This window comes from Eubalaena glacialis, chromosome 5 (genome assembly GCF_028564815.1).
Source record: "Eubalaena glacialis isolate mEubGla1 chromosome 5, mEubGla1.1.hap2.+ XY, whole genome shotgun sequence".
Classification (NCBI taxonomy): domain Eukaryota; kingdom Metazoa; phylum Chordata; class Mammalia; order Artiodactyla; family Balaenidae; genus Eubalaena; species Eubalaena glacialis.
The window spans coordinates 4,518,322-4,535,694 of NC_083720.1; the positions used below are offsets into that span (position 1 = coordinate 4,518,322).

The following is a 17,373-nucleotide window of genomic DNA, read 5'->3' on the forward strand; positions in this document are numbered from 1 at the left end:
TCCTCCTCCTTCAAGACAATGTACGCTTGAACTCCCGTTTGTAATTCAGTAATTACTTGGGGCTTCTTGCCCTCGCCCTCCTGTCTCATTAACAAACTCTTAGCAAATCCTGCTTCCAAAGCAATCAGAAACAAGCGGAAACGTAGCATTCAGCTGCCCCGAGAACTCCCTGGCCCAGATGGGTATCTTCTCCACCACTTCCTGCATCACAGATCACCTGTCAGGCACTGGTCCTGCACCAGGCACTTCTAGTGTATCTTATGTGTGAAACAACCCTACAAGAAAGGTATTATAGTTACTACTACACAGACAGGACACAGGCTTGGTGAGGTTAAGCAATTTGCTCCTCAAGGGACATATCTAATCGTGAAGCTCATCTGAGGTAGAGAAGGGAAAAATCTCCACTGATTCCACTAAAGTTCCACCTCATAGGTATTTTTTCCAGATGTCCACCCCTCAAAAACTGACATGCTCCACTGCCACATATACTTACGCTGCGCCTCTGACTCCGCTCTGAAAACGCACGGGGAAGAGGCTAGCCCACTTCAACTGCCACAGAAACACCAAAGATAAAACAGCATTGGGCAAAGCAAACCTCCTGTGTGATAAAATTCTCCCTCCCCTGTGGGAAATAGGAAGTGAGTAAGAAAGACACTGAGGCGTTATTACTGCGATCAAAATCATTGTGCCAAAAATTCCTAGTTCCACACACAACTAAAAGTACCCAGAGTCTCTCCTCTTTCAGAAAATGTTACCCAAGTAGCATCTGACGCTAAACATTTAATCCCCTAAAAACAGTGATAACACGCAAGGGAGGGGGGCGCAGGCAGTGAGCATGGATGTAAACACAGGCCCAAGAACTCGGGCACACACACAGCACACCCTTGCTGGATCAGACCCATTTTAAACTGAGGAACATCCAAGGAAACAACTCTGCGCCCACGGTGGGGTGGGCGGGCTAAATCATGTTAAAGCCTCCATAACGTGGTAGAAACCTCGCTCCAGTTAAGTCTCCAATTACAAAAGCAAGAAAGGCAAGACAGCAACCACAAACCTGTCCATTAACAGGAGCGCCGGGGAGCAGGCCATCACGTCTACGGTAAGCACCGGGGTCTGCAAGGCCGGCCACAGAGGCGCTGACCCTCCCCTGGAAACACTCCTGCCCAGTTGGGGCCACAGTCCCAGGAAGCACCATGGGCGCCCTTCCGAGCCCTGCTCCACACCGTCTGGAAGGTTGAGGCATGCAGGGCGGAGCGGAACAGCCAGCCGGAAAGGCAGGCAATGCGGGTAGGCAGGGCTCTGACTCCTAACTAATCACAGGGAGGGAGGGTGCGGGCAGTCTGGGCAGCAAAGCTGAGTGACCGGGTTCCTGGGCCCCAGCACAGCTCTGCTCTCGCATCTCAGCACCCTGCCGGGACCCAGAGCCACACCACGCCAGGACAGGCGAACGACCACCAAACCCACAGGCACTGCTGACTGAGAAGCAAGGCAAAATGTATCTGGAACCACTTTGAGCAACTCCTTTGGGCCAGACCCTGCACTTTGTGAAGAAGCAACCAGGTATTTAGGTGAGTCACAAACACGGTCACATAAACCTCTGTCCAAATACCTGCATTAGAACCATCACTAGGGGATTCTCCCCCCATGACTTCAAGTAGGGTTAAAAAATTTTAAAGGACAAGATCTAACTAACAACTTCAAGGTCTATGGAACTGATCTATTCTAAATCCACAAGAAGATACTATAGGTTGGCTGGTCCTAGGGGCAAGCATCGTTCAATCATGTGGCAACAATTAGCCCATGGTAATACAATCCTCCAGGCGCCTGGCCAGGGTCCTCTTTCTAATAATCGGCTCCACCGTCCCTTTAAAAAAAAAACAAACATCTGTCGGCATGTCTGCAACGTTTGAAACGACACAAAAAAAGTCTGACTGGAGACAGTCATTAGATGGGCATCTCTGGCAAGAGGAGGCGGTGAGGACCAAAGAGGGGAATTTTACTTTTATATTACAAATATCTGTATTGCTTTTTAAAAAAAATCAAACGTTTGCAACTAAAAAGAAAAGACAGACAATCAAATATGGGAGATACGAGGGCACAAGAGTGGTACTGAGCACCTAGTCTGTGCCAGGCCCTGAGACCAGTGAACAGAACCGACAAAAGTCCTGCCCCAGTGCAGCTGACACTAACGAACACACTCTAACAATGCGGGGGACCCCAAAGTGGGGTGTCTGGACCAGAGGCAGCATTACCTGGGAGCTGGCTAGAAATACAAATTCCTGAGCCCCATCCAGACCTACTGAATCAGAAACTCTGGGGTGGGGCCCAGCAAGCTCTGTTTAACGGGCCCTCCAGGTGGCTCTGATGCCTGCTCAAGTTCGAGAAGCACCGTTCTGGACTATGTTTCTACGCTTAAAATTCCTGCTATCCTACTTAAAACTTCTGGCCAAATTCCTCACTGCCCAAGGAGTCAAACTGACCTTTTTCGGGCTTGGCCCATCAGCAGCTCAGGGTGAGCGCAGAGTCATCATTCAAAGAGTGACCATAACAACAGATTAGTCACCCACCCCCAACACACAGCCCCCTTTCTTCGGCTTCATCTTCGGTCTTTCTCAGGATGCTTTGTTTTCTCCTACACTACAGAAGAACCTACAGCTTCGTGTTCCTACATCCTTCCAAATTTTTCCTCAACCTGCGGTATTCATGTTTTATAATTATACCTCAGCAAAAAATTTCCAAAAATATCCATAATTTTAAAACTCACAGAGAAAACTCAGGTTCAGATGGTCTCACTGGTGAATTCTTCCAAACATTTAAGGAATAAGCACACAAACTCTTCCAGAGAACAAACCTTTTTTTTTTTTTTTTTTTTTTTTCAGAGAACAAACCTTTTAATCCCCACACACCCCCTCCGCAAAGCAAATTTATTAGGTGACTCAATGGATACATTTATAGGTATTATTCACCAAGAAAAAACCCAGGACTTTCTGATGCTCCTTCAAGGATCATTTGACATGGAGTGTGTGTGTGTGTGTGTGTGTGTGTGTGTGTGTGTGCATGCACGTGTGTGTGTACACTTTTAAAAATTCCCATGAAAGCTTTTTATTATTTTTTAAAATTCATATACAATAAAACTGACTTTTTGGTGTACAGGTCTATGAGTTTTAACACACTGGTCAGTTCGTTTAACCACCAGAGAAAAATCTTACAGAAACTCTTTGAGAAAACAGAAGGAAGAACATTCCTCAACCCGTTTTATAAGGTCAGCATAATCTTGATACCAAAACTTGTCAAGGACATTATAAGAAAGGAAAATTACAGGCTACACTCTTATGAATTCAGAAAAATTTTTTAAAAACACAAAATATTAGCAAATCAAATCCAATAACAGATATAAAGGATGATCTATCAAGAACAAGTTGGGATTATTCTAAGAATGCAGTTAGCTTACTTAACATTAGAAAAATATGTTATTCACCACATAAACAAAATAAAGGAGAAAACACAAATAACCATCAATAGATGCAGGAAAAAAGCATTTGATAAACGCAACATATTCATGATTTTTTTAAATCATAAAACTAGGAATAAGAGGGAACTTCCTTAATCTGATAAAAATATTTATTATAAAGTAAGATATCTGATAAAAGGTATCTTACCGCAAAAATCACACTTAATGAGGAAATGGTGAAAGCTTTCCCAGAGACCAGCACCACACAAGGCTTTCTGCCAGTACCACTTCATTTAGCACTGTATGGGAGTTCCTAGTCATGCAGTAAGGCAAGAAAACTAAATAAAAGGTATAAGAATTGGAAAGAAACAAAACTCAGCCACAGACAGCATGATTTTCTACAGAGAAAATCCAAAAGAATCCACAGATAAACTATCAGAACAACTGAATTTAGCAAGATCATGCATGGGATTCACGGTCTACACACAAAAATTAACTCCACTTCCAACGAACGTCTATAAAATAACATTTTAAAAACCACCAAAAAATAACAAATATCTTGGAATAAATTTAATGAAAGAAACACAGGACCTTTACATTAAAAATACTATAAAGTACTGTGGAGAAATTTTTAAAAACCTAAATAAATGGAAGGACATACCATATTCAGAGATCAGCTGTCTTCATATAGTAAAAAATGACCAACAGATTCAACGTAATCCCAAACAAAATCACAGCAGATTTTTTGTGGTAACTGCCAAATTGATTTTAAAATTTATATGGAAATGAAAAGGACCTAGAATAACCAAAACAATGTTAAAGAAGAACAAAGTAGGAGGGCATACTCTATAGATATTAAGACTTATTATATAGTAATAGTAATTAAAAGAATATTAGTGAGAGGACAAATAGATGACGGAACATATACAGTCAGCGGATTTATTTCAAAGGCTCAGTGGGATGGATAATCTTTACAATAAATAAACATCAACCACTCACTACCTAACACTATAACAGAAAATTAATTCCGACAGATCATGGATCTAGTTCGTAATGGCAAAACAAAGCTTCTAGAAGATAACACAAAATTTCTTAAACAGAACACAAAAGGCACTAACCATAAAAAGAAAAATTCTATAAAGCAGAATTCATTACCATTAAGAACTTTTGTTAGTTAAGAAAACAAAAGTTAAAGCCATTAAGAGAATAAAAAGGTAAGCCACAGTGCAGGAGAAGATATTGCAATACATATGTCTCACAAAGGACTCTCCTCCTGAATACAGAAAGTATACCTACAAATCAGTAAGACAGCCCCAGATAAGCAGGTCACAAAGGAAGGTGCCAAATGGTCAATATGATATAAAAAAGTACATCAGATCATTAGTCATCAGAGAAATGTAAATTAAAACCAAATACCCTTACCCTATTACCAGAATGGCAAAAAGAAAAAAAAAAAAAGAAAACTGAAAATTGCTAGTCCAAGTATATACTGGTACAACCACACTGGAAAACCACTTAGCAGTGCCCACTAAAGCAGACCCAGCAATTCCACCTGAGGTATATGTGCACCAAAAGACATTATGATTAGCATTCTCCCCAGTGGTCAAAAGCGGAACAAATCAAACATCCATCCATAGGAGAACATAAAGAGATATATTTGTTCAACTGAAAACTATACAGAATGAAAGAAAACAAATACTGCTGCCACACAATGACCACCTGGGTGAACCTCAGACAAAGTTGAGCAAAGAAAGCCATATGCAAAAGTATATGCTGGGACCTAGAAACTGTCATACAGAGTGAAATAAGTCAGGAAGAGAAAAACAAATACCGTATGCTAACACATATATATGGAATCCAAAAGAAAGAAATAAATAAATGGTTCTAAAGAACCTAGGGGCAGGACAGGGATAAAAACGCAGACGTAGAGAATGTACTTGAGGACACGGGGAGGGGGAAGGGTAAGGTGGGATGAAGTGAGAGCGTGGCATGGACTTATATACGCTACCAAATGTAAAACAGCTAGCTAGTGGGAAGCAGCCGCATAGCACAGGGAGATCAGCTCGGTGCTTTGTGACCACCTAGCGGGGTGGGATAGGGAGGGTGGGAGGGAGGGAGACACAAGAGGGAGGAGATATGGGGATATATGTATACATACAACTGATTCACTTTGTTATAAAGCAGAAACTAACACACTATTGTAAAGCAATTATACTCCAATAAAGATGTTAAAAAAAAAAAAAAGTATATGCTGTATGACTCCATTTACCTAACATCCAAAAAAAGCAAAACTCATCCAGGGAGATGGAAGTCAAAACAATGGCTGCCCCTGGGGAGTGAGGTGCTGACCAGGAAGGGGTGTGACTGGGGGCACTGGGGATACTCTCCAGGGCACACGAGTGAGGGCTCACATTGTCCATGTTCAACAAACACTAACTCAGCTCCAGCCACTCTCCTCTGGAGCCTTCCGGGCTGATGGGCCTCCTTCCTCCCGAGTCCCTCCTCTGTGCCCCCAAGAGCACTTTTACATTGATTTTACATTGATGTCTGACAGAGAGCTGGGGACTGTATGTTAGTTATTTATGCATCACCTCCCACTACACGGGGAGGGGTCCTCCTTGGTCTTTGTACCCCCAAGGCTTGGCATAAAACCTGCTGGATTTGCTGCATTAGCAGGTAATTCATTAACTAACCCTGAAACGCACTCCCGCCTGTGTGCCTCTCACTGATAAGTCAGAGTGCAAAACAAAACCCAGCGTTCTCCTGCGTCACGACCTCCTTGAAATCTCCTTCGAACGCTCCCAACATCTAAATACAGGAAGGAAAAATTAAATAGAGATGCCTTCTCTAACACCAGCTTAGGTTTTTACAAGGAGAGAAAGAGAAGGCAGGGTGAAAATGCCTATGTAATGTAGTACAGAACGTTGCTAAGGAAAAAAATACAAATTTATTCTTAATCTCCGACTGAATACTAAAGAAGAGAGGAAAAGCAGAGTTGCTAGTCAGTAACAGTCTGTAAGCATCACAAATCATGAGTGGTCTGGGGACCGCAGCGACAAGTTGAGAGAAGGGATGATATGGCCATGTTCTTTCAATTTTAGGGAACATAAGGAATAAGATCTGCCCTGAGGCGGAAAGAGCAAACACAGGATTCAGCGTCAAGCAGATGCGGCCTCAGATCCCAGCGTCACAACAAGCTGCCTGACTTTGGGTAAGAAATGAACCTCTCAGTTTTCCCAGTGGAGCAGAGGCACCACCACTCAGTTACCTGGTTTGTGACTGTTAAGTGTGCTTATCAGTAACACTAAAAGCATTCATTCATTATACAGGGCCAAGCATCTCATCTCATTTCATCCTGACCCGCGTCATACACGTTATTCTTTTCATTCGACAAGTACACAACTGAGCGCTGATCATGTCCGAGGCTGTGTCAAGTTCAGGGAATACAATCGATGACGACCAGAGACACAGGTCCCCATCCCCGACGGGCTTACGTGTGACTTTCAAGACGAGGAAATTCAGAGACATAACCTTGCCTAAGGTCACGCAGTAAACCGAAAGGCTTGGATTTGGACTTAAGTCACCAGTATTTTCCCCTGGTGGTTCTCAATCCTGGCTGCAAACTAGAATCACGTAGGGAGCTTTTTCAAATATCCTAATGCCCAGCTCTCACCCCAAACCAATTAAAACTGATCTCTGAGGGCAGGGCCTGGACACTTTTTGTTTGTTTGTTTTTTAAGTTTCCGCGAACAATTCTATTGTGCTGCAAGGGCTGAGAACTTTGCTCCTTAGCTAATAAATGTTCCCTTCCCATTCTATCTCGTTTCTTTAATTGATGCTTTAATCTACACATACAAATTTAAGATTAACTCCTTTCCAACAGTCTCCATGAAGAGTGAATTACTTTTAGATTTTGCTTTAAACTATTCCAACAATTCTACTCACTAAAGTAAAACCAAACTGTGAACACCTGCCTTACAGTGTAAACTTTTCTAGTATCTTCCAGTCTCCTCTTTCCCTAACCAGGCTACCTGGTCAAGTAGCTCTGGAGCTCACCTGGTGTGCCCTCTCCCTCCACTGCAGCATATCCAGGCCATGTTCCCTGGATTTGCTGGAACCCAGCAGATCCCTATCTTTTCTCATGTGGAAAACGCTTAGCCCAGAGCATATACAAAGCAGGCCCTGCCCGTGGGCATTAAAACAAACCAGTCTCTTACATGCGGCTCCAGGGACAAGAGTCCATACTGTGCAAGGGAACAGAACCAAGCCACGTTCTAATGTTCCAGGGCCAGTCAAGAACATTGACTGGACATCAGTTGGGCATCAGGGATGACAAAGACCCAGGCCCTGTCCCTGAGAGGCTCACAGTAAGAGCAAGACACAGAACAAAACTAGACTAAGCGAGGCTGCAGGAACAGAGAGCAGCATGCCAGGAGGAGGCTGCCGCTGCCCTGGCCACGCTGGGAAGGCTTCACAGAAGAGGTATCAGCTGTGCTGGGCTGTAAAGCTGTGCAGAAATCGGCCAAGGGGACACAGAGCAGAGGGGAAGAGAGAATCTCAGGTAAAGGCAGGGCAGTGTGAACCAGCAATGCTGGGCTCAGAGCATTCAGTCCCATGAGCCAGAGCAAGGGCCCAAGAGAAGCAGAGGAGGAAACCAAAGGCATCTCTGCATTCTGTAGACCGCAGGACCTGGAAGGACAAATCCTCCCAAACTTCAATTTACAGTAACCTGAGGCCAGAGCTACGAGCAATTCTAACAGTCCATCAGCTCTCGTTGAGAGTTTCCTCATTCATAAAACAAAGGCTGGACTTTCACTGCCAGTAAACTTGCACCAAGGACAGAGGGCTCCCAGAGGTTTGCCGTCATCACCTCGGGAGAGGGCAGATCAGAGCTGACCGGGGTCAGGACCGTGGTCAGGAAGCAAGAAGCACTTCTGGGAGTCTGTCCCAGGGAATCATCTGAAATGCACACAATGCACACTGAGGTGCACACAGGTAATTTTATCATCAAAAAGCAGGAACATAAACTATTTCCTTATTGTTGGATAAGTAAATGATTCACTGGACGGAATACCACAAAGATAGGAATAACTGTATGAACAATTAATTTTTAATCACGTGAGAAAATGTTTTCTATAAGTAAAAAAGCAGGATGCCAAGCTGTAGAAACAAAACCCATTTTTACGTTTAAAATTCATAGAAAGTCTGTAAGGAGATAACAGTAAAAAGGAAAATTAGTAGTAGGTGTAAAAGTGGAAAGGACAAAAACAGAATGATGAACATAAAAAGCCCAAAATTTTCCTACATATTTTTAAACAAAGAGAAGCTTTAAGAAAACATAGGTAAAAAAGGTTTATCGTCAAAAACAAAAAACAAAAACCTCCGAGAAGAACATGCCAGTTTCGCAGACACCCCAGCTGTGGATGCCACACATGCAGTCTGAAACCTACTCTGATGGGTGACCTGACAAGGGAGACCAAACTGTTGGGGGGGAGGGTCTTCTCCCAAATTCTAGAACAGTAATAGAGCCGAAAAGGAAACTATTTAGATTTTAAAAGTTAAGTATTCCAGATCTCTTTATTACTTTTTTAGACTTACAGTCTACCCCTCCATCCCTTAAGATTATTTACTGAACATCTACTAAGTGCCTGCACTGGCTAGGAAAAGAGAATGAATAAGACGCAGCCCCGGCCTTCAAGAAGCTCGTGAAGAGGGTGTGGGTGCTGTCGCAAAAGGGGGATGCTGCAGAGGGTGTGGGTGCTGTCTGAGGGCTCTGGAAGGGGGTAGGGTGATCAGAGAAGGCTTCCCAGAGGGGGTGTCACTTAAGCGGAATCCTAAAGGACAACAGGAGTTTGCCAGGCAGAGGGAGCAGAGCAGGCAAAGGTGCAGGGATAAGACACGGTTGGTTCAGAGAACTCCCTTTTTTTTCTTTGGCTGCGCTGCATGGCATGCGGGATCTTGGTTCCCTGAGCAGGGCTTGAACCCGCGCCCCCTGCATTGGGAGCGCAGAGTCTTACCCACTGGACCGCCAGGGAAGCGCCCAGAGAACGCTGAGTAACATTTTGTTGGGTCTGTGGCTGTAGCACAGGGCAGAGCTGGAGGCCTGAGAGGTGGGCAGTGGCTGGATCCAGAATGCCCCTTACAGTCAAGTAGTTTGGAGCTTATGTTGCAGGTGGTGAGAACTACCGTGTAAGCAAGAGAATGACACAGCATTCAACTCATGGACTCCAGGCATCTAATTCTCATGAAGAAGGGGAATCAAGAAAAATGATCCCGAAAAATGGCCGGCGAGGCTCCTAGCTCTTCACCAAACCCATTTCCTCACTATCCCAGGAACTGGTCCCATTTCCCAACCTCCTTTACAGGTAGGTGTGGCCACAGGACAGAGTTCCAGACAACAAACTGTGAGTGGAGTGATGTGTACCACGTCAAGTGTGCCTAGCCCAGAAAACCTCCCAGGCCCAGCGGCTTCAGGCTCTTTCCCCTCTTTGGCTTGATGCAGAGGAGTCCAGAGTCCTCAGGTTGCAATCGACAGAGCCACAGATGGAAAGAACATGGCAGAGTGTGGAAATAAACTTCCACTGTGTCTGAGCCATTATATTTCAAGTTTGTTACAGCAGCTAGCACTCATCTAAGTAAATATCAATACATATTTGTGTGTTCTCCTCACAAACTTTGACCACCACTCAATTTCTTCTGCTTTAAGAACAACTGCTGTCAAGGGAACTTCTAAAAAGAATGAAACCTGTTCATTTCAGGGTAAAGACTTAGAGTAAACGAACAGTCAGGTGCTAGCACGAGGGTGGATCAGGAAATATTTTTCCTCATGTAACTGGCCTCCTGCCCTCTTCTTCCTCCTCATACTGGGCTCCCTTCCACCTGTGGACAAAAAAATGCTGCCTGTCATTCCAGTAAACAAGGAACGTTGCCCACCATCAAGCCATCAAGCCATCAAGCCATCAAGCCGTCAAGCCATCAAGCCGCTACGGCCAACCCTCTGGTGCGCCCTGAGGGGATTCAGGATGGAGAAAAACAGGATACTGGCCCTAGATAGTGAAGATGCATATCTAAGGAATAATTTCAATCAGCACAGACACTCGTATCTTCCCATACACAGAAAAGCTCTAAAATCATTAACTTGAGATATCTGGGGGGTTTTTTTGGTGATTTAGCAATAATCTTTTGCGCCTGACTGCAAGTTTTTCTTTTTTCCCCAGCAAAAAACTCCTATATATCCTGGCTCCTTGCTTATCTCTTTGGAACAGTCCCTCAGAGCTATCTGAGAGGCTGCCTTCCTGGGCTATAGTCCTCAGTAAAGCCACCGAGTGAAACATAATTCTCAACTTTTAGGTTGCGCATCTTTTTTCAGTCAACACACCTCTGCAGGACGTGGATTGGGAGGCAGAGCCCGTGCCCTCCTGACCTTTTCCCCTGGACCTCCCCTCCTGGTAGGAAATGTGTTTAACCACCCAAATCTGAAACCTAAAGGAAATCAGGACTTAATTCCAAATCCTAATTTTCAAACCCCTACAAACATTTACTATTCCCTGTAACACGGTACACAGCCTGGATTCTAAAAAGCCTCTGGCTGGAAGCAAAGGGGAATTAACAGAAAACTGGACTCTTGTGGGACCCAAAACGGCTATTAGGCAAGTCTGCCTGACTCATCATTGTTCCATGTACAGAGCCTTACAGGAATCCTGAGACAAACCACAACTATTCACAACAAAGAATCAGCAAAACTGGAATTGAAACAACTCTCGGTTACACACCCAGTTCCCTTCACATAAACAGGAACTAGCTGATTTGATGTGGCAATCCAGTAGGATGTGTACCACGAAAAACGCAGAAGGCTCAGATGGCTTTAATGTTAGCTATATCAAGTACCCAGTGTTCTACAAACAAACATGTAATCATTTTAGAATAGGCACTACTCGAGGTAGAAAACAGAATAAGGCAGTTTTAATTGTTGTTATCACTCCACTAACATTTTTTAAGTAGAACAGATTTTATACCCACCTGGGCAAAGGGAAGTTAACTTATGAGTAGAAAGTAACTGACGGGGCTTCCCTGGTGGCGCAGTGGTTGAGAATCTGCCTGCCAATGCAGGGGACACGGGTTCGAGCCCTGGTCTGGGAAGATCCCACATGCCGCGGAGCAACTAGGCCCGTGAGCCACAACTACTGAGCCTGCGCGTCTGGAGCCTGTGCTCCGAAACAAGAGAGGCCACGACAGTGAGAGGCCCGCGCACCGTGATGAAGAGTGGCCCCCGCTCGCCGCAACTAGACAAAGCCCTCGCACAGAAACGAAGACCCAACACAGCCAAAAATAAATAAATAAATTAATTAATTTAAAAAAAAAAAAGTAGCTGACGGCTGAAGAACTGCTTTGCAGGAATGCGTTTGCCTGTGGGTTTCTCAAAATCCCACAAACTCCTATACCCCCCCAAAGTGTCCTGCATTTCAAAGTGAATCACCCCTCCCAGGCTGACCATAACGTCAAACTTCCACAAAGACGCAGCGTATGATTTCCCGACAGCGCCAGCACACTGAGGGTGTTGCATAAACTCAGGAAGCCAGATGAATCCTGCAAAGAACAAATACATTCTCCACATCCCCCACTCCCCAAAACTACCTTGCTTATGGCTGTGAAATCTCTAAGGACATGAACACCTTCCAGAAGCCAGGGCAGAAACGCGGCAGAGAAATCAGTGTAGCCTGTGAGGTTTACCAGAAACATACATGGTCTGGCTACTGAATAGGACACATATGCGCAGGCTGAAGACATTCTTTCTTGGTTCTGTTCAGGCCGCTCCTGAATGTTACTGATTCCGGCACTCTGCAGCGAAGTCCCTGCCCTCCCCCCACCCCCCCCAGGGCCAACCGGCATTTCAATGTCAGCACCCAACAATAAGTGGCTGAACTTAAAAGGTTTCTTTCCTCAGATACGGACAAGTTTCCTAACCCACAAACGCAAAGGAAACAGATCATCAAACCCAGCTGGGATCTCCCAGAATATCTTCCTGTTCCCGTAAGTTCCACACCTAACAGAGAACTGGCTAGACCACACAAAACCAACCAGTGGCCTGATTTTAATCAAGTCGTCAGTAACGTGAAAGAAATCCATTGTGTTCACCCTTCAGGGCTGACTGAATCCATTGTTTCTGTTTTCCCTTTCCTGCTGCTCATCTCTTGGGCACATTGGCACGCACTTACTAGCGTTCATTCATTCACTCAAGCAAGAAGCAGGGAAGAGACCCCTAATAAATTCTAGAGAGGGCGCAGCACCGGCCACTGTGCCAAGCACTTTATTATATGCGTTGCCTCCTTATCGCCACTTCAGAGATAAGGGAACCAAGGTTCAGGAAAATGAAGCAACCTGCCCACCACCCAGCCAGAAGGGCAGAACGGATATTCACATCTTTGGCTCTACAACTGCACGCTCCGAATCCCCACTGAGTTCACTGGAGGCACAACAGACACCTTCAGAACACACCTCTGAGGGGGCAGGCTCCTCCCCGTCCACTCTTTTTTTTTTTTAGTACTTATTTATTTTATTTACTTATTTTCTGTATATTTTTGGCCGCATCAGGTCTTAGTTGCAGCATGCAGGATCTTTTGTTGCAGCGCACAGGCCTCTCTCTAGTTGTGGCACACAGGCTCCAGAGCGCATGGGCTCTGTAGTTTGCGGCACGCGGGCTTAACTGCCCCGCGGCATGTGGCACCTTAGTTCCCCGACCAGGGATCGAACCCGCGTCCCCTGCATTGGAAGGCGGATTCTTTACCACTGGACCAGCAGGGAAGTCCTTCCCCTGTCCACTCTCAAGTATCTGGGGATATTGAAACCTGCACTAGAGCTCACAGGCAGTGTCCAACAGGGCCTCAGGGCAGATCCTCAACACCCTGCAAGCGGCTCTCGCCCCCCACCCCTCCGTTCCAGAGGAGGAAGCAGGCCACCCTGTCTGCTTCCTCCCTCTCTCTAGGGGTCCCGTGGATGGTTCTTTCTACAGGCTTCCCTTGGCTTCATACACCGCATTACTGATTTGCTTGTTTCACAACCACCATGTGCTGCTTTTACACATGAAAACAAAGGTGAAAAATCAAGTCACAGACTGTCATCTGGACTATCTAGACCAGCGCTGGACAACAGAACATCCCACAATGATGGGAATGTATAAATCTGAGCTGTCTCATGTGACAGACCCTGGCCACGCGTGGCTACTGAGCACTGGAATGTGGCCAGTGTTACTGAGGAACCAAAGTTTCCATTTAAATTTAAATAGCTACGTGTGGCCAGTGGCTAACATGCTGGACAGCTCAGGTCTGGACTCCAGCATAAGCACCAACTGTGTCCCAATGTAAGGACCCAAACAACGAAGCAGGGCGCCTCTGCTGAAGCGTGCACAAGCTGCCAGGGAACCAGGGACATGGAGCCCACTGGTTTGCTTCTCAGGGAGGTGGGTATAGGTCAGTGGAGCCCATAAGATACACACATCAGAGAAACAAGGCAAGTCCCCACCAACCTCAGCACCTCTGTACCTGCCGTGTCCTTCAACCAGAACACTCTTGTTCATCTCACTCGGATCTCTGCTCAGATGTCACCTGCTCAGTGATGCCCTCCCTGACCTCCCTATTTAAAACGGAACCTCCTGCAGCCCGACCCTCCACCATCCCTCATCCCTCTCCCAATACGGTGCTTTTGATCTCTCCCCAGCAGTTAAAGCCTGACATGGAGCATCTCCTGCAACCCTGAGGCCACAGTAGACTGTAAGTGCCACTCGGTACTTTTACTGGGGGAGGGGCTTGTCGGCTGCTGCATCCCCAGCACCAGGTCCTGGGTAGCTATTCACTGAGGAAACGAACGACATCTGAATTCAACTATCTGACAAGCATCTACTGAGTTCTAACTAGATGCCAGCATGGGATGAGTGAGATGTAGTCCCTCGGGGCACCCAGGCTGGGGGAGGGGGGGGAACCCATCGGATGACACTGCACAATGGCAGCTGCCATAGCAACAGCACGAGCTGGGAGCCCTCCGCTCTTCTGGGAACCTTCAGTAGAGTCTTCTCATTTAAAGCATGTGCAGCAGTGAGGGGCAGAAAGGGAATCTACTCCAGGAGGGGCTGGCAAGCCTGTGGGAGGAAAGCAGGGGCTGCACGCAGATGAGACGCTGATTCAAGACAGCTCCTCCCGCTGGGTCAACCGCCTGGCCCAACTCTCCGTTTCACACGTGGGAACACCGCACCTGCAAAGTGACTTGCCACAGGTGCGGAGGGGGTAGGCGGCAGAGCTCTGAGGAAGAGGCCACCACCTGACGTCTGGGAGGGCTTCAATCAGGTTCCCACTGCCCTTCCCCACACGTCACTCCAGCTGAGCCCACGCCCCCCCGGGAAAGGGTAGCCGCTGCTGTGTCACTGCACGTCCAGGCCTTTACTTGTGCAGTGCCCATGCTGCCCTTGAGTGGCCCCGACAGACATTCTGGGAAGTGCTATTGTGGGGGGAAGGGGGGCACCCACGGACCTGGAACAGCCAGGAGATGGGGCCCACCAGGAGGAGGGCAGCCAAAGCCCCAGCACCGGGCAGCTGCGATGACGCACACAAGCTCCCCGGCCCCCAGTATCTTCCGTGAGCCCCCCTCTTGTGTGAACACGGGCTCCTCGGGGCACACAGAAGGCCCGTGAGGCTGGTCCCCACGTGGAGGCTGGACCGGCCCCTCCTGACAGTGGCTAAGCATCTACAGGAACGCTTCAGGGTACAGAGCCTCAGAGGAGCATGGAGAAGGTGTCCCTGAGTGAGCAGGCCTGGGCCTGGACACAGAGGGCCAGAGGAACATCAACACAAAGGCACGGGCGGCCAGCTGGAGTGAGGGTGGAGTCCCCTGCACACCAAGGACTGAAGAAGACGAAGGGACACCTCGCGTCCAGCTCGACAACGGTCACGTTCCTCGCAGACCTTTCTTTGTGGCATTTCTTTCCCCTCTTGCTATCCTGGCCTGGGCGGCCACTCCAGGGCACAAAGCCCCAGAGCAGGGCACCACTGTCCCACGCAGCTCCTTAGCAGTGGGGCCTGCAGTGAGCCCCGGGGAAGGGGGAGCCACACGGCCCATTCAGTGCTATTTACCACGGTTCTCCCCCGGCCCCAAACACGGGACCCCGCACCCCAGGCCAACGTCTCCCTAAGGATGGGGTGCTGTTCACAAATGGGGGTTTTCTTATACCCATGGCCAGCCCACCAGAGCAGCGCCAATCATGACAATGTCCCTGGGACAGAACCACTGCCCTCCTCTCCCTACCCAGCACGCAAGAGGAGCAGGATGAAGGCACTTCACCGCCTTTCTTCAACCTTCCCCGACCAGAGTCATCAGACAGAGCTCTAACAACGTGGCGGCCCAGAGTAGAGCAGACAGACTGGGGCTGCGGAGGAGGCGGGCTGACCCCCTCCAAGCCCCACTGCCATCTAGCCGTGTGACCATAAGCCTGTTTGCTCACGAGGTGAAGACACCCCACCAACCTCGAGCCTTGCGTCTTTCCAACTGGCTCCTCTAACTTCCCCGCCCACCGGAGTCTCTGCTGAGCCTTCCTCCTTTCACTGACCCTCACCCTCCAGATACCCCCTACCCCTGGCTCAGCTTAAAGGCCAGGTCACACTCTTACACATACCCTCGGCTCCCCTGCCTGCCTCTCACTTCACTGGACTCACTCAGCGAAACTACACCGCTGCCCCACGTGCGCACCCGTGCAGGGAACACACGGGAGAAGAGGCACAGCTTCTCCAGTCACGGGCCAGACCCTTGACGCCCCCGCAGTCGCGCTGCCCTGCCCTTTATTCTCCCACACACCTGGATGGCGTTCACACCTCTTCCCTGCTCCTCCATCCCCACCCTTACTGTCAGCTGAGGATCTTGCTTCCTACTTCACCAAGAAAACGATGCAACAGAAAGAGAATTCCACTGACAACAGCAAATGCTGGTGAAGACGTGGAACAACAGTAACTCTCGCTCGCTGCTGCTGGGAACGCAAAATGGTGCAGCCACGTTGGAAGGCAGTGTGGCAGTTTCTTGCAAAACTAAACATACTCTTACCAGCAATTGGGCTCCTTGGTATTCACCAGAAGGAGCTGAAAACTTACGTCCACACAAAAACCTGCACATGTATGCTTACAGCAGCTTTATTCAGAATTGCCAAAACTTGGAAGCCACCAAGATGTCCTTCAGTAGGTGAAGGGATAAATAAACCGTGGTCCATCCACACAGTGACTGTCACTCAGCACTAAGATGAGATGAGCCAGCCAGGCGCTGAAAGCCATGGAGGAACCTTAAACGCATATCACTACGTGAAAGAAGCCAATCTGAAAAGGCTGCGTACTGTATGACCCTGATGATGGAAAAGATAAAACTATGGAGACAGTAAAAAGATCAGCAGTCACCGGGGGTTAGTGGAGAGGGAGGGAAGACGAGGCGGAGCAAAGGGATTTTTAGGGCTGTGCAGCTACTCTGTCTGATCCTATAATGGTGGATACATGTCATGACACGTTGGTCCAAACCCACAGAACGTACAACACCAAGAGTGAACCCTCACGTAAACTATGGACTTTGGGTGATAATGATGCATCTGTCGGGTTGGCCAAAAAGTTTATTCGGGTTTTTCCGTAAAATGTTATGGAAAAACCAGAACGAACTTTTTCGCCAACCCAGTATCAACGCAGGCTCACTGACTGCAACAAAGGTACCACTCTGGCGGGGATGCTGACAGTGGGGGGCTGTGCAGGTGCCGGGCGAGGAGGTACATGGGAACTCTGCTTCATGTTGCAGTGCACCTAAAACTGCTCTAAAAAATAAAGTCTACCTTTTAAAAAGCAAATATGTTGATTAAAATCTATATTCACACACACACACAAAACAATGAAGCAGCATTAAAAATAATA

At 47.3% G+C, this 17,373-nt stretch overlaps 1 protein-coding gene across 4 annotated transcripts in view; it reads right to left on the reverse strand.

The window, feature by feature from the left end:
* Positions 1-17,373, reverse strand: part of TBC1D14 (TBC1 domain family member 14) — a 99,404-nt gene that overhangs the window by 61,879 nt on the left and 20,152 nt on the right. Inside the window, exon 1 of one of the 4 annotated variants that reach the window (XM_061191949.1) lies at positions 1,055-1,249. The exons of the other annotated variants lie outside the window; for them this stretch is intronic. Coding sequence (XP_061047932.1) covers positions 1,055-1,089 — 35 coding nt within the window. The 5' untranslated portion in view covers positions 1,090-1,249. Of the gene's footprint in view, positions 1-1,054; positions 1,250-17,373 lie in introns of those variants that run through there. 4 annotated transcript variants of the gene reach the window in all.